We start from the raw sequence: 25710 nt of genomic DNA on the forward strand, positions 1-25710 counted from the left end.
TTTGCAAATTCTTCTTAGGCAGCTATTGTGAAATGCATTAAGTTGATTTGTTTCAGTTTTCACAGTTCTCCAGCATTCCGCTCCATAGAGAAGAACTGATTTCACATTACTGTTGTAAAGTCTGATTTTTGTTTTCAGAGCAAGTTTCTTTGAATTCCAAACGTTGTGTAGACTGTTGAAAGCAACCCTAGCCTTATCAATCCTGGTTTTAATATCAGCTTTTGAGCCATTTTCACTGCTGATAACACTCCCCAGATAGGTGAATTTGTTGCTTTGTTTCAATTGTTCACCATTTATTGTTATAGTTTGATCAGGGTTTGTAGGTATATTCATAATTTCAGTCTTCTTGACATTAACAAAGAGCCCGACTTGTCCTGCATATTTGACTAGTCTATCTGTCTTAGCTTGTAGATGTTTAATTGTTTCTGAAATCAGTGCCAGGTCATCAGCAAAGTCCAGATCTTCTAGGTGTCCTAGTATGCCCAGCTGGAGACCACGTTTTTTGTCCTCTGTGGTTTTCTTCATCACCCAGTCAATGACCAATATAAATAGAATAGGTGATAAAATGCATCCCTGTCTAACTCCAGTGCTTATTTTAAAGAAATCAGATGTCTTATTGTTTCCAACTGAAACACAGGCTTGGAAGTTGTCATAAAATTTAGTTATCATAATTATCATCTTTTCTGGTATACCATAACTTCTTAGTATTTTCCAGAGTGTTTGTCTGTGTATGGAGTCAAAGGCCTTAGAGAAATCAACAAAATTCACGTGAAGTGGCTTGTTAAATTCAACACATTGTTCAATAACTGTCCTAAGGGTGAAAATTTGGTCAACACAGCCCCTTCCAGCACGGAATCCAGCTTGTTCTTCTCTCAGTTTATTGTCAATTTTCTCATCAATTCTGTTTAAAATAACTTTACATAGGACCTTGCTTGGGATAGAAAGCAGCATAATTCCTCTCCAATTATCACAATTGTTCAAATCTCCCTTCTTAGGTAGTTTTATGATTATACCTTTAGACCAGTCCGTTGGTATCTTTTCTTGCCTCCAAATTTTATCAAAAAGATCAGTTAGAGTCCTAGCAGAAAGATCTATGTCTGCCTTAAGCATTTCGGCAGTTATCAAGTCAGGTCCTGGTGCTTTGTCATTCTTTAGGCTATGTATAGCAGCTTTAACTTCTTGAATAGTTGGTGGTCTTATATCTATGTCTATTTCATGTCCTGGTTCTGGTTCAGCAGTAATTTCTGGTTCAGGTCTGTTCAACACTTCTTCAAAATGTGATTTCCACCTTTCAGCAATTTCTTTTTCTGTAGTGAGTAATTTACCATCTTTAGCCTTGATAGTTTCACCACTCTTTTTGCTATATTTGCCACTTAATTGCTTGGTTATGTTGTATACTGTTTTCATGTTACCAAAGTCAGCTGCTCTCTGGGCCTTTTCAGCCAGATTGTCAATGAAATCTCTCTTGTCTTTCCTTGTGCACTTTTTGACTTCTTTGTCTTTAGCAGTATATTCAGCTTTTAAATTGCTCATGTCAGCCAAGTGTTGAGCATTATGGATTTTGTTTTTGAGCTTCTTTCTCTCTTCTATTTTGATCCATGTTTCTTCAGAGATCCAGTCCTTTTTCTCTGGTTTCTTGTGTCCTAGGGTTTCCTTAGCAGTAGATTGAAAGTTTTCTTTAATTGAAGTCCATGTGATCTCAGTCTCGTCATTTAGGTCCTCTAAGACTTGAAATCTATTTCTGAGTTTTAAAACAAATTCATTCTTTATCACAGGGTCCTTTAATCTTGAAGAATCATATTGTCTACCAATCTCACTCTTTTTATCATGGCCAGTACGCTTCAGCTTTAATTTAATTTTACTGACAACTAGTTCATGGTCACTAAATATGTCGGCTCCTCTATAGCTCCTACAGTCTTGCATTGATTTGACCCATTTTCTATTGATCATAATGTGGTCAATCATGTTTCTTGTTTGTCCATCAGGTGTTGTCCAGGTATATTTGTGAATGTTTTTGTGTTGGAATAATGTACCTCCTACAACCATATCATTATTTAAACAGAATTCAAGTAAAAGTTCTCCATTTTCATTTCTTGTACCTATGCCAAAGTGTCCCATTGCATTCTCCACTCCAGTCCTGTCAGTTCCTACTTTAGCATTCATATCTCCAAGAACTAGGCACATGTCATGTTTGGGTACTGAGTTTCTGATTGATTGCAGTTGATCATAAAACTCTTGTTTTACTTCTCTATCTTTGTCATTTGTTGGGGCATAGCATTGGATAATGGTCAACTTGCAGTGCCTTGATTGGAATCTAGCCTTAATTATTCTGTCTGATATAGGTTTCCAGTCTATTAGTGAATTGACATGTCGTTTTTGAATAATTATAGCAACACCATACATATGTTGGCTTTCATGACCAGAATAAAGTATTAGGTGGCCATCTTTGGTTGTAGTTTGTCCTTGTCCTGTCCATCTACATTCCGCAATTCCAAGTATTCCAATATTGTAACTTGTCATTTCTTTAACTACTTGGGCTGTTTTAGTTGACTCATACATTGTTCTAACATTCCAGGTTCCTATCTTACAGCTTTGCTTAGAACTTATTGGTCCTGTCATCAAGTTGATAGCTTCCTTTCGGATTTGACCATCATCTTTCATATTCTCAGTAAACTGAGCATCAGTTCCAACAGTTCTTGTTTCATGTACACCTCTGGCTGTGTGAAAGCCATAAGTGTTTGAGGTTCTGTGGGTGTTTTCTTGAACAGATTTTTTTTACAGGTAGGATAGTTAGTCCTACGCAAACCTTTCATATCCCTGGAAGGAAGGGTGACTGGTAAGGGGAGGGACGTCAATATCCCCCAGTACTTCAAGAAGTACCTCCTGCCCTAATGCTCGACATTTAACATTTTTCTTTAACTGCCCGAAAAAAATTATGACCAGACAGAATCTTCTAGAAATTTAAGAATCAAATGATTACATTTTCTTAACTCAATAAAATGTAACAAAATTAGGTTTCTTATTTAATATCATTTTAAGTTCTCTGATAATTTTTCTGCCGTGTTGATAATAAAAACTTTGTTGTTCAAAGTCACCAGTAAAAGAACATGAATTTTTAAAAATACCACGATACACAATATGTGAAATAAATATTATTACCTAATATGCTTCAGTTGGTAAACAATAAGTTGAAATATATCAAATAAAACTGACATTTTCCGTCAATTTTTGTTAAAAAGTAAAATTATTGTGTCCGTTGCACGATCTTTCAATGCAAAAACTCAAGAAAACGCGCTTTCTAACTAGAATGCCGCGTTGTGTTTTTAAAATGGGCTTGTTGTAAATTAAGGTTGTTTTGCTTAAGACAAATAATGTATTCTGCTCGTATATGTGTTGCTATTTATAATAGCCTTCCGCAAGTCGCCCTAACTAAATACCATTTTTTTACAAGAGAGAATTAATTATTAAGACATGGTCTGTCTACTTTTTGTTTTTATTTATGTGCTTCAGTTTTACAAATATCACAAAGAAATACTAAAATTATAGATTATATTTGCAGACAAATCAAAATAACATACTAAAATAATTGTTGGTTGTATATGTACAAAAAAATATTTAAGGCACCATTGTTCATGGCCTAGCCCCTTACTCCTCACCATAAGAAAATTTTTGTTTATTTCATTCCAAAACAAGAAATGAATTTGTGTGTTTTTATAGCTGTTTTTGAGGGTGAGGGATGATTGTTGGGGGTTTATGATGTCTATCTAATGAGCTGTAAAAGCTCATGTCCCATTTCCCCTGCTTGCATCACTTTCATTAGTTTAAGAGTGCTGGCGCCGCGTTTAGTCAAAGCGTCTGCCAGTTGATCTTTTCCTTCCAGCCAACGGATTTCTTTGACCTCTCCACTCTCCACCATCTCCTGGATGATAGCAATCTCTCGTCTCAGACGTTTCTCAGAGACATCTGTGGATGAATATACTGCATCACAGGTAGACTTCTTGTCAATGATCGCCTTCACTGGCAGTTCTGTTCCAATGAAATCAGCAATCATCCATTTCAATGCTATGGCTGCATCTAGACCTGCACTCAAACTTAGTGCTTCTGCTGCTAAGCTTGATTGCACTCTTCTCTTTGTCTTGTTTGACTTCCAGTCAATTGGTGCAGATTTGCCATTGACTGGATTCACAAGGAAGATGATGTAGCTTCCTGTGCTGTCTTTGCCATTGTTAATGTTCCCAAAAGCAGCATCAGTAAAGCACCAGATTTCAGCTTTGGTGATGTCTCCAACATCAGAGATTAGAATCTTGGCCTGATTCTGTTTCAAATTAGCAAGAGTCTTCCTTGCTTCTTTGAGATCACCAATCACACCTCCTTTGAATTTCGTTGACAAGTTGATCATGTCAAAACAAAGATCTGGTCTAGTGGCTCTGGTAACCCAATTGAGAGTACCTGTCATTTGTCTCAGCAGTGACAGTTCATCTAGACTCATTTCCGAGTCTTTCTGTAGCAACCGTGCTGCTGGAAGATTAGGAATCTCAATATTCGAGACATATTGCTCTTGGTCAATCGTCACTCCTGTCCTGCTTTGTTCTAGCAAGAATCCAGTGTACATGAATGACTCCGCCTCTGATTTACCAACTTTGAAGTTGTTCAGAATCCTTGGTAGGATGGTGCTGTTGAATTCAGTGTTTCCAACATGTAAAAAATCATCTACATGCAGTCCTATCAACGCTATAAGTTGATTGTCTTTGATAAGGTAGAATAAACCTGCATCAAATCTGGACTTCTTGAATCCTTCTGATTTCAAGCATTTCACCACCTTTGTATACCACTGTCTACTTGCGTCTTTGAGTCCGTACAAGCATTTCAGCAGCCTCCATAGTTTTCCTTTTTGGCTTGCTTCTTTTGGGGGCTTTACATTCACCTCCCTGTCTAGTTTACTCCCTTGGAGAAAAGCTGACTTTATGTCGCTAGTTTGGATCATCCAGCCTTTTGCAGCTGCTAGCGCTAAGAGCAGTCTTAGCGAAGATTTTTGCATTGTGGGGGAATCTTTTGGAAAGTCATCCTCTTCTTGGAATCCCCTTGCTGTGAGACGAGCTCTTATTTCTGGTCCCTTCTCCGTCAGCACCCATGTAGTTGTGATGTGTTTTTGTCCTACATCATCAATCACTTCATAGGTCTCAAACTCTTTAAGCTTCTCGAGTTCTTTGTGTTTTGCTTCTAGACACTCTGGACTGTCACGTTTCTCTTTAGAGACAGTAACTGCCATAATGTCTTCATGGAGATTGTTATATGCTTCCTCTTCCGGAGTCAGTTTTCTTGCAAACTCCGTAGTTAGCTGCATACTTAGCTTCTTGCCATTGTCTAGCTCAAGATTGTACCAATTTGGGTATGTTTTGCTTGAAGCAACAGCAGCTCTTGACTTGACTGTGCCTTTTTCCCACAATCCGTCGTGTTTAACTTCCAATCTATCATTTTTCTTTACCATAAGATAGTTTGGTCTTTCCTTCTCTATCTCATTGTTGTGAGTTGCTGTGGTTGCTTCATGTTCAGTGTTTTGTTCTTCCTGAACATTGTTGTCAGCAGTGGTTTTCTTGACAGTGACTTCCTTGACTGTCGTCTCTGTATTGTCAGTGTTCATTAGTTCAGGTTTTGAACCAACATTCACTGCAATCTCATCATCCTTGTCGGCTTCTTCTAGCTTGATGTTCTTAGCTAGCTCTAGACCTTTGGGTATCAGTCTGTTAGCACTGATTTTCTTCCAAGATCCACCATGCTTTATAAGGATGATTTTGTTGTCTTGTGCTACAACCTTTGCTGGGCCTGACCAAGCATCATCTTTGTCCCTCTTGTAATACACCTCATCGCCAGGAGCATAGACTCTGTCCATGGTTCTGACTCTGGATAGTAGTGCTTTCTTGATCTTAGCACAACTTACAGACTTGACAAATTCTTCCCTGGTTCTGTGTAGCAAAGTTAGGTTCTGTTGCAGGATTTTGCTCATGGGTTTGATTTCCCATGCTGGGGGTGGGTCATTCAGTATGCTGGGTAGCTTTGGATTCTTTCCAAATACAATCTGGAATGGGCTGAATCCATACACGTTTGACAAGGAGTTCTTTGCCGCACAGGCCCAAGTCAGGGCTGTGTTCAAATCAATCTCAGGATTGTCCCTAGTTACAGCTCCTAGAATGTTATCATTTGTGTCATGGTTCTTTTCACACATTCCATTCATCCAAGCAGCTTCACTTGCTGTCGTAAGATGAACTAGATTCAACTGACTTGCTACCTCCAGCATTTCCGCATTACTGAATTCACCTCCATTATCGGTCAGTACTTTGCCTGGAACTCCAAAGTATTGTATCCATACTTTGAATAAGGCATCAATCACACACTCGGGTTTCTTTCTGTGAATGACAGTACCCATTGTGTATCTGGAGAAACAATCAATTATGTACAAGATATATTTATCTCCCCAGAATTTCAGGTCCATACAAATAACCTCATTGAAGTCTGATGCCATCTCTAATGCTACTGAAGGTCTGTCAGGCGTCTTACGCCTCATAACGCACCCTTCACATCCCTCCATGATCTGATCTAGCATATCTGAGAATTTCTGGCACCACTTGCCTGCATCTTGTAACAGCTTGACAAAAACTCTTTTCGGTCTATGTCCAAACTGACGATGCAGCTTTTGCAGTAGTTTCATCTGTGTCTTTTCATCTTCATTCATTAGATCTACGACACAGACTTGTTCCATAATAGGAACATCTTCTTTACCAATTAAATCAATGGTAAAGTGTCCTGCACTGGTCATGACTAGTGGAATCGGTTTGTCATGTACCGTGACCTTGTCATTTTTAACATCAATTCCTATCCCCAATCTTTTCATATCTGCTCTGGAGAGTAAAAGTGGGATGTCACTATCAATAATATCAACCTCAACTGTTGATAATTGATCAGCTATTACGATAGGGATTGTGTACGCTTCGCCCGCTTTCAATATTCCTTCGTTTCCGAACATGAAAGTTTTGCGACTTTGGTAGGGACCCTTCAAGTGTTGCATATAGGATTTAGGGATAGCCTTTAAATAAATTTTCATCCATTTTGTACCTGCTACACTACTTGTGCAGCAGGTATCTAGGGCCGCCATGTTCAACGCTTCCGACGTAAATTGGCTCAATTCATCCTTGTCAGCTGTGAAATAAATTGAATCGCTAGGACGGTTCAGATTGTCGTCTTCCGAATCTGAATCTCTTTGAGAATATTCCGTATCTCTATAAGTATTCTCCCCCTCCGCGACGTACGCCTGTTGTTTCATGGGCCTATATTTAGTATTCTTTTCCCTTTCATAAGTTGCCTGCTTATGCAGGCATTCTCTTTCCAAATGCATATTTGAATTGCATATCCTACATAGCATTACCTCCCCTTTTCTGTTCCTGGGGTTCATTTTGTTCCCTCCCTCTTGGTTCGCTACTTTCGGCTTATTATATCCTTGATAACTTGACTTACCGTAGTTTTTCTTACCGTTTGGCCTTTTGGATTTAAGCCATGCTGCATAAATATCTTCATGCTCTGAGAGGAACAATTGTTCATTTGAGGGGTTTTTCTCAGGTTCACCTGTTGCTCCGCCAATTAGGGGACTAATCAATATTTCCCTTAGTTTCTGCTTTATCTTATCATAAAGCTCCCCGTTTTTCGCTGCGGTTTCCATATCAATATTACCCCTTAGGGTTTCCCCTTGATTCGTAGAGAGCCCCGCATTTGCTAATAAAATGTACCCTTGGCATTCATCAGGGAAATTTATCTTAGCTTGACTACACTTATTAATTAAGACGTCTAACTCGTCTAGATATTGCGTTATTGGCATATTGTTTCTTTTGAACGCTAGGACATTTAGGAAAGCTTCAGCCCTACTAACCCAGGTTTTCTTTCCTAATCTCTTTTCCATCCATTCAAGAACCTTATCATATCCTTCCTCTGACTGAAGGACCTCCAATGTAACTTCTTGTATACATTGTATCTTTATCTTTTTACCAAAGATAGGGTGTTTGTCTGGCAACGATCCCGCCAAAAGACAACCAAGTTTCTTTTTACTTGCGTCTGTTGTTAACGCCCAGAGTTTAACACATTGGATGTATTCATCATACACCTCAAACTCTGTTAATTTCGGTGCAGGTTCTGAAATTTTTATCTCAAACGTCTCCGGCATTTTAAGAAATAATGGGGTTTTCTACTTATAATCTTATATTGTCTTTAGTACACCGCGGTCTGTAGGCCTCCTTCAAAATCCCTTTTGATTTACCTGTATACCCGGATTTAAACTTGTACCCAGTCTAACTACTGGTACCTTTCTTGTTCAGAATAAAGTATCCACACCCAAACAGTAATATCTCTATTCTTATATTACTTTTGAATGTTTTGTGTGTGTGTCAGTATAGTGCTATGAAAACTTTTGTTCTAGTTTTCTTTACTAGGGCCCGTAGATCTTTTTAACGTAGCTCAGCTAGCATTGTAAAAGTCGTGTAACGTACCTATTCTAATCATATAGCACCATACAGACAGACGCACATTCTATTAATCTACAATAAGACAAAGATTATAAAACCCCAATATCTGGAAGCATAATGTTTATTTATTACATGATCATATTCAAATTGATAATTAATATATTTTAATGCATAAAATCATATTACATTATAAAACTATACTGATGCACATATGAAGCTTCCTGGCAGGCACAACCTACAATAGGGAGAATTATTATGAATGCAATACATTCACAATTGGGGCTGGAATAGACTTGTATTATGAATATACACCCCTGTATTCTATATCCATTGCTATGTACCTAGAAATTGGGGCTGGGATAGACTTGTATTATGAATAATACACCCCTGTATTCTATATCCATTGCTATGTACTTAGGTATTGGGGCTTGAATAGACTTGTATTATGAATTAGGGATGGGAATCCGTTGAATTTTTAGGCCGGATTCGGATTCCGGATTCTGAAGGAATCCGTCAAAAAAAGTGACGGATTCTTGCGGATTCCGGATTCTTATTTTTGGCGGATTCCGGATTCGGATTCCGGATTCTAGCAGTATTTTAAAAGGCCGTCCGTCACAGAGGGATAGCTTTTTTCGTTGATTTATCACTATGTTACTTGGTTGAAGCCTTTATTTGTTTAAAGTGTTGACTTCCAGCATAACTAAAACATTTACATCACATTAGTAATTATTAAAATTTTTTATGTAGAAAAAAATTTAAGTGCTACGTATGTCCTAAAAATGTGCTTGGTATTTTCTAACCTATTTAAATTAAATTTAGCCTACCAATTTAGAATCCGGAATCCGCTATAAAAAACGGATTCCGGATCCGGATTCGGATTCAAAAATTGGCCGAAAATTGGGTGGATTCCGGATTCCGGATTCGGATTCCGGATCCGGATTCCCATCACTATTATGAATATACACCCCTGTATTCTATATCTATTGCTATGTACCTAGGTATTGGGGCTGGAATAGACTTGTATTATGAATATACACCCCTGTATTCTATATCTATTGCTATGTACTTAGGAATTGGGGCTTGGATAGACGCGTATTATGAATATACACCCCTGTATTCTATATCCAATGCTATGTACCTAGGTATTGGGGCTGGAATAGACTCATATTATGAGTATGTGGCCAAGGCGTATGTTCTTCTGGGAGAGGATAAATATTTGGACAGATGGAATACACATTACACTGCTATTATGAAGTATCTCACCACAGGTATTTATTTTTGTATAACATCAAATTGTCTCTCTAACATCCATCTATCTATCTATATAACTGTTTATTTATAATCTATATATCTTTTATCCACCTATCTAACTATCAACCTACAGGGTGTCCGTCAGATACTGTCTTTTTTTTAAACGCTTATTACACCCTTTTCCAATATTTGAGCTATCTTAGTAAAATAAAATACTTTTTATTTTAAGTACTAAAATAGCTCAAATATTAAAAATGAAAAATGCCTCCCCTCAAAAAAGGGAGTGGCGGAAGTGACACTTTTTGAAACCAAAACTGTCAAAGGAACTGTCCAAAAAGTCGAAGGAACTCAACTAAATAAAAAGTTACAGCTCTGAGATTTGACATGGCAGTTGCTTTATAGAGGTACAATATGAAACTGTGAAGAAACGTCGGTGGAACCGCCGTTTCCGCCGAAATTTGTTTTTGCCTCTTCTTGTCAAATCAAATAATTTTCAATCATCTGAGATAATATTTTTTTTCATAAAAATTTCCCTTATATTTTCACTTGACACTCATTTCAAACATGTCAATATTAAAATAGCAAGTGTCAAGTGCAAATATATTGGCCAGCCTCATAGTTCTAGTTATTTATTTCTCTTTATTAGAAGCCTTCCACTTTCCTGTTGTTCCTTATATTTGCATTTGTCGAAAAAAAAATATCGTTGGGAAACGGCGGTTTTAGGCGAGAGCGGCGGTTCCGCCGCCGTTTCTTCACAGTTCCATATTATATCTCTCTAAAGCAACTGCCATGTCAAATCTTAGAGCTGTAACTCTTTAATTAAAATAGTGAAGTCGACTAACCCCCCCCCCCCCTAAAAAAAATGTAAAATAGAAAAAAATTAGGTTGATCAAACCTCTTGGGGTAAAGCCTCTAGAGGCTAGGGGCGAAACCGCTAGTATATGTATATTATATATCTTTCTATTTAACTACCTATCCATCAATCAAACTTTCTATCTAACATCCACTTATTTATCCATCTATGTTACATCCAACTACCTACCCATCCAATTATCTATCTATTTAACAACTAACTATCTATCTATCTAGGACCCCTGTTACCAGATGTGCACATGCACCGTCCCACCACCTCCTCCAAGCACTTTACAGACGCGCTTAGCGCATTCTATCTATCTATCTGACAACTATCAATCTGTCTATCTTACTATCAATCTGTCTATCCACCTATCTATCTATCTAGGACCCCTGTTACCAGATGTGCACATGCACCGTCCCACCACCTCCTCCAAGCACTTTACAGACGCGCTCAGCGCCTTCTGGCCCGGCCTACAGGTATAATGTGTATGTGTGTGTGTGTGTGTGGGTGTGTGGGTTTATGTGTGTGTGTGTGTCCCACCACCTCCTCCAAGCACTTTACAGACGCGCTCAGCGCCTTCTGGCCAGGCCTACAGGCTACAGGTATGTGTGTGTGTGTATGTGTGTGTGTGTATGTGTGTGTGTGTCCCAACACCTCCTCCAAGCACTTTACAGACGCGCTTAGCGCATTCTGGCCAGGCCTACAGGTATGTGCATGTGTATGTGTGTGTGTATGTAATTTTCTCGGTCTCAATAAAAGATAGAATGCTAAAACTTCTTGTCAACTTTCCCATCCATGTGGAGCATAATTAAGTATAAAACATCCCTTTCGATCGGACTGCTTTAGGCAGGTTTTTAGCCGCTTTTATTTTTTAAAACTGTTTTTCTCAGCTCCTATAAAAGATAGAATGCTGAAACTTTTTGTCAACATTCCCATTCATGTGGAGCATTATTAAGTATAAAACATCCCTTTCGATCGGACTGCTTTAAGGCAGGTTTTGAGCCACTTTTATTCAGGTATTGATGGGCGACATTGGACCCGCAATAAAGCAGCACGAGGTTCTGTATCAGATTATCCAGAAACACCATTTTCTACCAGAGGCTATCACAGCTGATTATCAGGAATTGTTAAATTAAAATTAATGGTTGAAACGTTTGGACACTCAACTTAATGAACCAACCAATTAAAATTCAATAAAAGATCAATAATTATAAAAATTTGGGGACTTGTGTAAAAAACATCCCAATGACCCCTCCCTCCCTTTATCCTGCACTAACGGCTACGCCCCCTAGAGGCCTCTAGTGGCATTTTAAATATTTTTTATTTGAGAAAATTTGAGAATCTATGCAACGTTCAAATCTCTACAAAAAGGGAGAATATTTGTAAAATTTTCGATTTTTGTTGTTTCTCTTGGGAGGTTGGTGGTACCCTCTCCCAAAATAGTTATAAACCTTCCCGGAACCTATGAGAAGCTACGCTGTTAAGGAGAACCTGATCGGTTCAGCTGTTTCGGTACAAATATACACACAGACAAACAGACAGACATCCTGTTACTTTAGTATAAGGATTTTTAGTTGATAGTTTTTTTTCCCATTATGGCTTCGAAACCAATCAATATCCAGTTCTAAGCCATACTGAAAAATCATGTAATGCATCGTATTATATCCAGTATTCAACGAATATAAAAATGCGCAATCTATATCTGCGGAAAGCTGTCTATAAAACGATTCGATAAAAAAAAAACTTTTCTTTAATTTCGGAGATTTTTGTAGAAAAAATTTGAAGATTTATTTTGGAAGAAAAAAATTTAAAATTACACCATTTGACGTCCCTATGATAACTTACAAGTTATGATAAACAATATTACCCTTTTATAGATTAGAATTTATGATGCTATGATGGAAATTAGATTTTCTCGGTTTCCATTTAATATAGACTGCTGATTTTCTTATTTTAAGATTCTCCTTAACAAAATACATTCAGTATATAATTTACTTGGCTCGTCTGTCTTTCGGTCATGCTTAAAAAGACATTGATTTATATCAAGTAAAGGTTTTCTATAATTGGGGTCGGTCCGTCCGTCCGTCCGTAATGGATAGCTTTTTTCGTTAATTTAGGCATGTTAGAATTGTCCTATCGATTTCAAATTTTGCATAGTGATTCCTTTAGTAGTTAGGTACGATTTAGAAAGCGTAGCAACTCTATAATCATTACCATAATGTCCGTACGTCCATTTTAAACATGTTGATTTTTTTACTTTTTCAACAACAAAGTTTTATGTGATCTAATCATCTGATTGATCTGAATTTTGGTATATTGATTCCTGGGACAACAAAGTATAATGTAATAAGCGAAGCAACTCTTTTAACAAATTTACTTACAAATTTGTTTTGACTCTCATACATTTATATTCTGATTATTCAGTTCTGACACTATACAAGTGTTATTAATGTCCGTTTGTCCTACCGTTTCAGTGCTTCGCTTTTATGGATGTTGTCATCCTTGATTATATATTGAAATTATAGTAAAAGTTTTATTTAACAATTGTTTGGGTACTTCCTTTAGGTGTATTGGGGTCAGCATTTTTTGCGGCCAGAATTTCTGGAGTCAACATATTTCCTGTACAAAGCAACTAAGGAATGTTAATCCGATTAATATCCGTTGGATTAGAACCGGTTCTCAGTCCTGCTATCCGCGGATAATGTCCGCGGAAAGCTGTCTATAATACGATGCTATATATTAATATTTCAAACTCAGCATCTTCTTCATTTGGGCTTCACAATATATGGTGGAGTTATTTGTTTCCCATCCCCCTTATTTGTTTTTTTTTTTTCTTTAGAAAAGAAAATTGTTTTGAGTGCAGTGGGGGAGACTTTTTTCTGAGGGGGGGGGGGTCCCAAACCTTAGGAAAATAGCCTAAAACCACCACAGGACCAATAGCTATACTCCATAAAGAGTAGTGCCCAATCAATTTAGCTGGTACCGAGATCTTAAGCTTCAGACAGACGGACAGAGAGACATCCTGTTACTTTATTATAAGGATAAAGAGGGATAACATACTGCGTAGGATCCGCATTACTTGCAAGTTGGAAAGAAAGTCCTCCGAGCTCTTCAAACTTATGCCAGGTTATTTTTTTTTGATTGATTGAATGTTTATTTGTCTGTCTGTTTGTCTTTCTATTTGTTTGTCAGATTGTTTGTCTTTATTTCTTTTAGTTTGTTTGTCTGTCTGTCGGTTTGTCTATTTTTCTGTGTGTCTGTCTGTCTGTTTTTCTGTTTATCGGTCTGTCTGTTTGTCTGACGTCTGTCAATATGTCTGTTTTTTGACTGTTTAACTGTCTGTCTGTCTTTTTGTCTATGTATTTGTCTGTATATTTGTCTGTCTATATTTTTTTCTGTTTGTCTGTCTGGTTTTCTATCTGTTTGTTTGTCTGTCTTTTTGTGTGATTGTCTGTCTGTCTATATGTATGTCTGTATGTTTTTCTGTTTGTCTGTCTGTCTATCTGTCTGTTTATATTTCTGTTTATATGTCTGTTTATGTGTCTTTTAGTTTGTCTGTTTGTTTGCCTGTCTATCTATTTGTTTGTTTGTATGTCTGTTTGATTGTTTGTCTGTCTATCTGTTTGTCTTTTTTGTCTGTCTATTTGTATATCTGATTGATTGCCTGACTGCTTGTCTGTCTTCTTCTGTGTGTACTGTGTATGTCTGTTTAATTGTTTATCTGTTTGTCTTTATGTGATAATATATCCATTATCTGTCTGCTTATATGTCTTTTAGTTTGTCTGTCTGTCTGTTTGTTTGTTTGTATGTCTGCTTGTCTGTCTGTTTGTCTGTCTGTTTGTATGTCTGATTGATTGCCTGACTGCCTGTCTGTCTTCTTCTGTGTGTACTGTGTATGTCTGTTTAATTGTTTATCTGTTTGTCTTTATGTGATAATATATCCATTATCTGTCTGCTTATATGTCTTTTAGTTTGTCTGTCTGTCTGTTTGTTTGTTTGTATGTCTGCTTGTCTGTCTGTTTGTCTGTCTGTTTGTATGTCTGATTGATTGCCTGACTGCCTGTCTGTCCTGTTCTGTGTGTACTGTGTATGTCTGTTTGATTGTTTGTCTGTTTGTCTTTATGCCTGTACTTCTCTTTGTCTATTTTTTGTTTATTAGTCTGTTTGTCTGTCAGTTTTTTGTCTGTCTGTTTGTCTCTTTGTCTGTCTGTTTATGTTTGTCTGTCTGTTTGTCTGTCTGTCTGTTTATCTATCTGTTTGTTTGTCTGTCTGTTTGATTGTTTGTCTGTCTATCTGTTTGTCTGTCTTGTTCTGTGTGTACTGTTTGACTGTTTATTAGTCTGTCTGTCCGTCTCTTTGTCTGTCTGTATTATTATCAGAATGTCTGTTTGGCTTCTAGGGGCATAGCTGATTGTATCATATATTTATATCATCAGGGTGCCATGTGGCTATGCAGCGGTGAAGGATGTGCGGACAATGAAGCACGAGGACAGGATGGACAGCTTTGTACTCACCGAAACTTTCAAATATCTCTACCTCCTATTCTCTACAGGAATAAATACTTCATTTTAACACAGACAAAAACAATGCTTAATTCTTCTAATTTTACGCGGCAAATGCACACCAATACCATGCTTTACAATCAGCTGATTTCTGTTCTTACGGAAACGTTTAAATATCTTTACCTCTTATTCTCTACAGGAATAAATACTTCATTAACAAAGACGATATTATACTTCTCATAATTTTACGCGGCAATTGCGCAGTAACACCATGCTTTATAATCAGCTGATTTTTGTTCTCATGGAAACATTCAAATATCTCTAACTCCTATTCTCTACAGGGATAAATACTTCATTTTAACATTAACAAAGATGACGCTTAATTCTTCTAATTTTACGCGGCAAATGCACACCATCTCCATGCTTTAAATTCAGCTGTTTTTTGTTACAGATCATTTAAATATCTCTATCTCCTGTTCTCTACAGCAATAAATACTTCATTTAAACTCAGACAAAGACGATATTATACTTCTCATAATTTTACATGACAGATGCACACCAATAACATGCTATACATTTAACTGTTTTTGGTATAAATACTGTAATAACAAGGACAATACTTTACTTCTAATAATTTTAAGCGGCAAATGCACACTGATACCATGCTTTACAATCAGCTGATTTTTGTTCTCATGGAAACATTCAAATATCTCTAACTCCTATTCACTACAGGAATAAATACTTCATTTAAACACAGACAAAGACGATATTATACTTCTCATAATTTTACGCGGCAATTGCGCAGTAACACCATGCTTTAAAATCAGCTGATTTTTGTACTCACAGAAACATTTAAATATCTCTACCTTCTATATCTACAGGAATAAATACTTTATTTAAACACAGACAAAGACGACATTGTACTTCTAATAATTTTATGGGCAAATGCACACTGATACCATGCTTTACAATCAGCTGTTTTTTTTGTTTACAAAAACAATTAAATATCTCTACCTCCTATTCTGTACAGGAATAAATACTTCATCTAAACACAGACAAAGATGATATTATGCTTCTAATATTTTTATGCGGCAATTGTGCACCATCTCCATGCTTTACAATCAGCTGTAATATCTCTATCTCCTGTTCTCTACAGGAATAAATACTTCATTTTATCACAGACAAAGACAATATTATCTTCTCATAATTTTATGCGGCAAATGCACACCAATAACATGCTTTGTAATCAGCTGATTTTTGTTTTTACAGATCATTTAAATATCTCTTACTTCTATTCACTACAGGAATAAATACTTCATTTAAATATAGACGAAGACAATATTATGCTTCTCATAATTTTACGCGGCAAATGCACACCATGCTTTACAATCAGCTGTTTTTTGTTCTCACAGAAACTTTTAAATATCTTTACCTCTTGTTCTCTACAGGAATAAAATACTTCATTTAAACACAGACAAAGACAATATTATGCTTCTCATAATTTTACGCGGCAAATACGCACAACTAACATGCTTTAAAATCAGCTGTTTTTTGATTACGGAAAACATTTAAATATCTCTACCTCTTGTTCTCTACAGGAATGAATACTAAAACAACAAAGACGACATTATACTTCTTATAATTTTTCGCGGCAATTGCGCAGTAACACCATTCTTTACAATCATCTAATCTCTGTTCTTACGGAAACTTTTAGATATCTTTACCTCTTGTTTTCTACAGGAATAAATACTTTATTTAAACACAGACAAAGACGATATAATATTTCTAATAATTTTACGCGGCAATTGTGCAGTAACACCATGCTTTACAATCAGCTGATTTTTGTACTCACATAAACATTCAAATATCTCTAACTCCTATTCGCTACAGGGATAAATACTTCATTTAAATACAGACAAAGACGACATTATACTTCTCATAATTTTATGCGGCAAATGTACACCATGCTTTACAATCATTTAATTTTTGTTCTTACGGAAACTTTAAAATATCTCTATCTCCTGTTCTCTACAGGAATAAATACTTTATTTAAACACAGACAAAGACGACATTGTACTTCTAATAATTTTATGCGGCAAATACAATCTGCTTATTTTTGTTCTTACAGATCATTTAATTATCTCTATCTCTTGTTCTCTACAGGAATAAATACTTTACTTAAAATCAGACAAAGACGATATTATACTTCTCATAATTTTACGCAGCAATTGCACAGAAATACCATGCTTTATAATCAGCTGATTTTGTTCTCACAGTAACTTTTGAATATCTTTACCTCTTGTTCTCTACAGGTATAAATACTTCATTAAAACATTAACAAAGATGACATTATACTTTTAATAATTTAAGCGGCAATTGCACACCAATAACATGCTTTACAATCAGCTGTTTTTTCTCTTTATGGATCATTTAAATATCTGTACTTCCAGTTCTCTACAGGAATGAATACTTCATTTAAATACAGACAAAGACAATATTATACTTCTAATAATTTTATGTGGCAATTGCGCAGTAACACCATGCTTTAAAATCAGCTGATTTTTGCACTCACAGAAACATTCAAATATCTCTAACTCCTATTCGCTACAGGAATAAATACTTCATTTAAACACAGACAAAGACGAAATTATGCTTCTAATAATTTTATGCGGCAAATACAATCTGCTAATTTTTTTTTTTACAGATCATTTAAATATCTCTATCTCTTGTCCATACAGGAATAAATACTTCATTTAAACTCAGACAAAGACGATATTATACTTCTAATTATTTTACGCGGCAAATACCAAGTACCATGCTTTAAAATCAGCTGATTTTTGTTTTCACAAAAACATATAAATATCTCTACCTCCTATTCTGTACAGGAATAAATACTTTATCTAAACACAGACAAATACGATATTATGCTTCTAATATTTTTATGCGGCAATTGTACAGTAACACCATGCTTTAAAATCAGCTGATTTTTGTTCTCTTGGAAACATTCAAATATCTCTAACTCCTATTCGCTACAGGAATAAATACTTCATTTAAACACAGACAAAATCGATATTATATTGCTCATAATTTAACACAGCAATTGCGCAGTAACACCATGCTTTAAAATCATTTAAACACAGACAAAGAGGATATTATCTTCTCATAATTTTACGCGACAAATGCACACCATGCTTTAAAATCAGCTGAATTTTGTTCTCACAGAAACATTTAAATATCTTTACCTCCTATTCGCTACAGGAATAAATACTTCATTAACAAAGACGATATTATACTTCTCATAATTTTACGCGGCAATTGCGCAGTAACACCATGCTTTAAAATCAGCTGATTTTTGTACTCACAGAAACATTTAAATATCTTTACCTCTTGTTCTCTACAGGAATAAATACTTCATTTAAACACAGACAAAGACAATATTATGCTTCTAATAATTTTACAAGGCAATTGCACATGCACACCATGCTTTATAATCAGCTGATTTTTGTTCTTACGGAAACATTTAAATATCTCTATCTCCTGTTCTCTACAAGAATAAATACTTCATCTAAACACAGACAAAGACGATATTATGCTTCTAATATTTTTATGCGGCAATTGTGCAGTAACACCGTGCTTTAAAATCAGCTGATTTTTGTTCTCATGGAAACATTCAAATATCTCTAACTCCTATTCGCTACATGAATAAATACTTCATTTAAACACAGACAAAATCGATATTATATTGCTCATAATTTAACACAGCAATTGCGCAGTAACACCATGCTTTAAAATCAGCTGATTTTTGTTCTCACAGAAACATTTAACATTTGTTCTCTACAGGAATAAATACTTCATTTAAATATAGACAAAGACAATATTATGCTTCTAATATTTTTATGCGGCAAATGCGCAGGAATACCATTCTTTAAAATCAGCTGATTTTTGTACTCACAGAAACATTTAAATATCTTTACCTCCTATTCTTTATAGGAAAAATTACTTCATTTTACCTATTTCTTATAATTCATGAGGCCTCTAAAGGTACTTAGGGGGGAGGTTGATTACAACAACCTAATTTTTATTTTAGATTTTTAGAAAAATTTGGGGAATTTTTTTTTGGAGGGGGAGGGGAAGTTGGGATTCGACCATACCCATTTCAAATTTTTTGGCAAGGGTCATTATTTTCAATGGTTGATTTTTCTTAGGAGGGTGGTGGTACAATCTCCTAAAATAGTAATAAACCTTCTCAGGTCTTATATGAAGCTACACAGTAAAGGAGAACTTGAACGGTTCAGTGTTTAGCGAGTTTTTTCATAGGTTACGTAAAAAGTAAAAAAAGGGATCCAAAGGTATAAGCCTATGGGTTACAATAGTTATTACTCGCATCGTATTATAAACGGCTTTCCGCGGATATAGAATGTACAATTATAAGATTTAAACCAGTATTTTTAGCCTGTGCCTTCGGCACCTCGGGGCTTTTAATCTGATGATTGTACATTTTTATATTCGTAGAAAGCTGGATATAATACGATGCTAGACATAGTTTTTTCGCATTGATGAGAACTGGTTCCTATCCACCGGATTCGAATGAATACGAGAAATTCATTTACATCCACAATTTTGATAGGTTAAATTACCCCTTCTGTAGATTAAAATTAGTGGTTGAAACGTTTGAACATTCAACTTGTTGGGCCAATCAATCATAATTCTGTAAAGTCCCCCAAAGTTGTTAAGCTAACCAATAATAAAAAGTAATGGTAATACCTTGGGGACTAGTGCAATAAACAGCCCATAGTTCCCTCTCTCTTTGCTAAAACCTGCCGTTTAAAAGATCTTAGAAACATGCAAGTATTTATGATTAGATGAAGAATTATTGTTGAACATGGATAACTTTGTTTTCACCACGGAAGCACATCTGTTTCCTGTTTCTCTTGCCAGGTACATAGATAGATAGTTGAAGATAGATAGATAGATGGATAGATAGATAGATAGATAGATGGATATAGCTTTGTCTTTACTACAGAAGCACATCTGTTTCCTGTTTCTCTTGCAAGGTACGTGGATAGATAGATAGATGGGTAGACGGGTAGATAATCAGATGAATAGATAGATGGATGGATGGATAGATAGATAGATGGATATAGCTTTGTTTTCACCACGGAAGCACATCTGTTTCCTGTTTCTCTTGCCAGGTAGATGGATAGATCTATAGATGGAAAGATGGGTGGATAGATAGATAGATAGACAGATAGATAGATAGATAGATGGATTGATAGATGGATGGATATAGCTTTGTTTTCACCACGGAAGCACATCTGTTTCCAGTTTCTCTTGCCAGGTACATAGATAGATAGATAGATAGATAGATAGATAGATAGATAGATAGATAGATAGATAGATAGATAGACAGACAGACAGACAGACAGACAGACAGACAGACAGACAGACAGACAGACAGACAGACAGACAGACAGACAGACAGACAGACAGACAGACAGACAGACAGACAGACAGACAGACAGACAGACAGACAGACAGACATCTAAATGAACAAATGTTCCTATTCAGGGTTTCGGATCCGGATCCACAAGGATCCGCATATTTTTGAGTCCAAGGATCCGAATAAATTTTTTTTGAAAAATTTGGTGATTTTATTTTTATTGTCAAGGATCCGGATCCGCACTGACCAAATTTTGAGGATCCGGATCCGCATACAATCAATGCGGATCCGAAACCCTGTTCCTATTATAGAATGTCTAACTCTACAACTGAAAATGAAACTAGAGAAGGAAATAGTTTTCTCAACTTTAGATAGATAGATAGATAGATAGATAGATAGATAGATAGATAGATAGACAGACACAGACAGACAGACAGATAAACAGACAGACAGGCAGACAGACAAATAAACAGATAGACAGATAGACAGACAGACAGACAGACAGACAGACAGACAGACAGACAGATAGACAGACAGAAAGATAGACAGATAAACAGACAGACAGATAGACAGATAAACAGACAGAAAGATAGACAGATAAACAGACAGAAAGATAGACAGATAAACAGACAGAAAGATAGACAGATAAACAGACAGATAGATAGACAGACAGACAGACAGACAGACATCTAAATAAACAAATGTTCCTATTATAGAATGTCAAACTCTACAACTGAAAATGAAACTAAAGAAGGAAATAGTTTTCTTAACTTTGGATTATAGATAGATGGATAGTAAGATAGACAGACAGACAGACAGACAGACAGACATCTAAATAAACTAATGTTTCTATTATAGAATGTCAAACTCTACAAATGAGAATGAAACTAAAGAAGGAAATAGTTTTCTCAACTTTGGATTTGGAAATCTCATCTCTCAACAACAGGCAATAATATTCAACAAATTACCAGGGATCTAAAGGGATAAGATAAATCTAAAATTTGGGAGTAGTAGGCTAAGATTATTGGTTGAAAAGAAAGGACACCAATCAACCAATAAAGGGGGGGGGGGAAATGTGGTGACTCGTGCCACGACATACCAGCAATTTTATTTTGGGTGCTACTCCCTTAGTTTTAAAGATAATTGGGTGAAATCTTTTTGATTGTGTCACTAATTACCCCAAGTTTTGGTATCTTTCAAAAAAAACGGCGGCTGGACCGCCGCTCCCGCCGCCCACCGCCGTTTTCCGCCGCCGCCAAAAATGTAAAAAAAAACTGTTTGATTAATGTACTTTTTTTCATTGTCAGCATTTGAATTTTACACTCGTGCCTAGTCCCCTTTTTGCGTATATTGTTTGAATATTTATGACCCTTGCCAGGAGGAATGGTCGGAGGAATGTCCCAGCACGAGGTTCCTGTTTCCTGGAGGAGAGGATGACCCTGCGGCTGGAGCTGCCAGCTTGAGGCGTCCTCTTAGCAACCTTGTCCAGGTATAGAAAAAATGGAGGGGGGTCATTATTTTAAGGGTTATTCCTTTTGGGAGGGTGGTGGTACTGTCCCCCAAAAACCTTCCCCTGAGAACCTAAGAAAATAAACTGTTAAGTGGTTAGCAAGATCTTGTAGTTCACACACACAGAAAGACTTCTTGTACAGGAAGGGAGGGGACATTGGGATGTCCTTTACACTAATCTCCAAAGTTTTATATTAATGTTTTCTTATTGGTTGGTTTAACAACTTTGGGGACTTGAGTGTTCAAACGTTTCAACCACTAATTTTATTCTACAGAAGGTGTAATTTTGTGTATAATCTTTGGGGATGTACATCAATTCATCGGCCATTGTCTTATCCCTTTAGATCCCTAGATAGAAAGACATCCTGTTACTTTTCAGGATTCCAGCACAAGTTCCCGGGAAAGCCTTGCTGCCAGGTTCCAGAGGACTCTCCTGGCAGCAGAGTTCAGCTCAGCCAACCCTCAGCACCTGGCCAAGGCATAGAATAATAATTTTCCATAGAATGCATTAACCGTGGGAAAATTTACATAACCGTGGGAAAATTTACATAACCGTGGAGATAATTTACAAAATTGCTGGTATGTCGTGGCACGAGTCACCACATTTCCCCCCCCCCCCCATTTACATAACCGTGGGAATAATTTACATAACCATGGAAAAAATTTACATAACTGTGGAAAAATTTACTTAACTGTGGGAATAATTGACATAACTGTGGGAAAATTTATATAACAGTGGGAAAATTTACATAACTGGGAAAATTTACATAACTGTGGGAAAATTTACATAACCGGGGGAATAATTTACATAACTGTGGGAAAATTTATGTAACAGTGGGAAAATTTACATAACTGTGGGAAAATTTACATAACAGTGGGAAAATTTACATAACCATGGGAATAATTTACATAACAGTGGGAATAATAATGCTGTTCAAACTCCATGGTCCAACAACCCAGACAACCAACCCTTTGATAGCAAGACCATTGTCTGAGAAGTCCTATCTGTGCATAGTAATAATTTGCGCCTGGTTTGTGCTAAGGCATACTATAAACCTTTAACAGTCTGGCCCTTAGACGTCCAAGGGGGTGGGTAGAGTGGCGATTACCCCCCCCCCCCTCCAAACGAATTTTTTTCTCATTTTACCCCCCCCCCCTCTAATTTAGAATTTACCCCTACCCTGGGGTTATTTCCCCCCCCAAACAATTTTGGGGGGGTAAATACCCCCCCCCAAAAAAAAATAAAAAATCTCTAACAAAAAAAATTTACCCCTGCCAACAAATTTCAGAGGGGGTTATTACCCCCCCTCCCAAGCAAATTTTACCCCCGGGGTAAAAATTTTAGGTGGAGTAAAAATAATTTGCGGCGCGCTTCCCGCGCCATTTTACCCCCCCCCCCCCAAAAAAAAAAAATTTTACCCCCCCAAAATAAAAAGCTTGGACGTCTATGGTCTGGCCCCTTGCCGCACCTTTACCTATTATGTCAGCTCCTATTAGAGCTAGAGGGCTAAGATTTTTTGTAGAAGTCCCCTGTTTGATAATGAATATCCGACTATAAGTGAATGAAGACTGTTTATTACACTAGTCCCCAAAGTTGTATGATAACATATTCATTGGATTAACAAACTTTGAGAACTTTTATTGAATTTTTATTGTACATTAACCTAAGTGTCTAAACATTTCAACCACTATCATCATTCAATGTGCCACCTACCTACTAGGTGAAGGACATGGGTATAGCTATAATAAGTTTACCATATATCATTTTTACTTTTTTTCACTAATTTAAAAAGAAATGTTTTCGTGTTATTTATTAGCCCTTGGGGCCTCTAAAACAGTGGTCTCCATTAGGGAGGGAGGGGACATTGGACTGTTTATTACACTAGTCCCCAAAGTTGTATGATGCAATTTTATTATTTGACAACTTTTATTGTACTTTAAGTTAAGTGTCTAAACGTTTCACCCACTAATAATATTCAATGTGCCACCTACCTACTAGGTGAAAGATATGGGTATCACCATATTAAGTTTACCATATCATTTTTTTACATCTTCCACTAATTTAAAAAGAAATGTTTTCGTGTTATTTGTTAGCCCTGGGGGTCTCCAAAACAGTGGTCCCCATTAGAGATGGAGGGGACATTGGACTTTTTATTCCACTAGTCTCTATAGTTGAATGATAAAAAATTTATTTATTGGATTAAAATTATACTTTGTGAACTTTTATTGAATTTTTTATTGTACATTAAGTTAAGTGTCTAAACGCTTCACCCACTAGGAAATTATAATGTACAGAGAGGATAATTTTGTGTATCATCATTGGGAATGTACATCAATTTATCGGCCATTGTTCTATTCCTTTAGATCTCTATTGTTAATCATAAAAAGTTTTTCACATATGAATTTTGCATCTTCCACTATAAGTAATGCTTTCCTGTAATTTGTATGGCCCCTAGGGGTCTCCAAAACAGTGGTCTCAATTAGAGTGGGAGGGGACATTGGACTGTTTATTACACTAGTCCCCAAAGTTTTATGATAACATTTTCTTATTTGTTAGGTAGTTAAACAAACTTTTGGGACTATTATCAAATTTTTATTCTTCATTAAGTTAAGTGTCTAAACGTTTCAACCACTATTATTATTCAATGTACCACCTACCTACTAGGTGAAAGATGTGGGTATCAGCATAATAAGTCTACCAGATGGTCGGACATAACTGTGGGAATGATTTACATAACCGTGGGAAAATTTACATAACCGTGGGAAAAATTTACATAACTGTGGGAATAATTTACATAACTGTGGGAATAATTTACATAACTGTGGGAATAATTTACATAACTGTGGGAATAATTTACATAACCGTGGGAATGATTTACATACCCGTGGGAAAAATTTACATAACTGTGGGAATAATTTACATAACCGTGGAAATAATTTTTTGTAATATTATTCTATGTGCCACCTACCTATTAGGTGAAGGATATGGGTAATAACCATAATAAGTTTACCATATATCATTTTTATACTTTTTCCATTAATTTAAAAAGTATTGCTTTTGTGATATTTGTATAGCCCTGGGGGCCTCTAAAACAGTGGTCTCACTCAGGGAGGGAGGGGACATTGGACTGTTTATTACACTAGTCTCCAAAGTTGAATGATAACATTTCTTATTCATTAGATTGATATTATACTTTGGGAACTTTTATTGAATTTTTTTTGTACATTAAGTTAAGTGTCTAAACGTTTCAACCACTAATATTATTCAATGTGCCACCTACCTACCAGGTAAAAGATATGGGTATCAGCATAATAAGTCTACCAGATGGTCGGACATAACTGTGGGAATGATTTACATAACCGTGGGAAAATTTACATAACTGTGGGAAAAATTTACATAACTGTGAGAATAATTTACATAACTGTGGGAATAATTTACATAACTGTGGGAATAATTTACATAACTTTGGGAATAATTTACATAACCGTGGGAATAATTTACATAACCGTGGGAATGATTTACATACCCGTGGGAAAAATTTACATAACTGGGAAAAATTTACATAACCGTGGGAATAATTTACATAACCGTGGGAATAATTTACATAACTGTGGGAAAAATTTACATAACTGTGGGAATAATTT

At 36.2% G+C, this 25710-nt stretch overlaps 1 protein-coding gene across 1 annotated transcript in view; it reads left to right on the plus strand.

The window, feature by feature from the left end:
* The window catches only part of LOC145307668 (ER degradation-enhancing alpha-mannosidase-like protein 3), a 54094-nt gene that overhangs the window by 18735 nt on the left and 9649 nt on the right, over positions 1 to 25710 (plus strand). Inside the window, exons 12-21 of the mRNA XM_080150160.1 lie at positions 9650 to 9775; positions 10999 to 11090; positions 11631 to 11733; positions 13178 to 13249; positions 13680 to 13740; positions 15051 to 15164; positions 19977 to 20054; positions 21415 to 21502; positions 21935 to 22045; positions 22445 to 22543. Coding sequence (XP_080006286.1) covers positions 9650 to 9775; positions 10999 to 11090; positions 11631 to 11733; positions 13178 to 13249; positions 13680 to 13740; positions 15051 to 15164; positions 19977 to 20054; positions 21415 to 21502; positions 21935 to 22045; positions 22445 to 22543 — 944 coding nt within the window. The remainder of the gene's footprint in view (positions 1 to 9649; positions 9776 to 10998; positions 11091 to 11630; positions 11734 to 13177; positions 13250 to 13679; positions 13741 to 15050; positions 15165 to 19976; positions 20055 to 21414; positions 21503 to 21934; positions 22046 to 22444; positions 22544 to 25710) is intronic.

The sequence above is a fragment of the Acartia tonsa genome, chromosome 15, assembly GCF_053477335.1.
Source record: "Acartia tonsa isolate MP-2025a chromosome 15, ASM5347733v1, whole genome shotgun sequence".
In the NCBI taxonomy this organism is placed as follows: Eukaryota; Metazoa; Arthropoda; class Copepoda; order Calanoida; family Acartiidae; genus Acartia; species Acartia tonsa.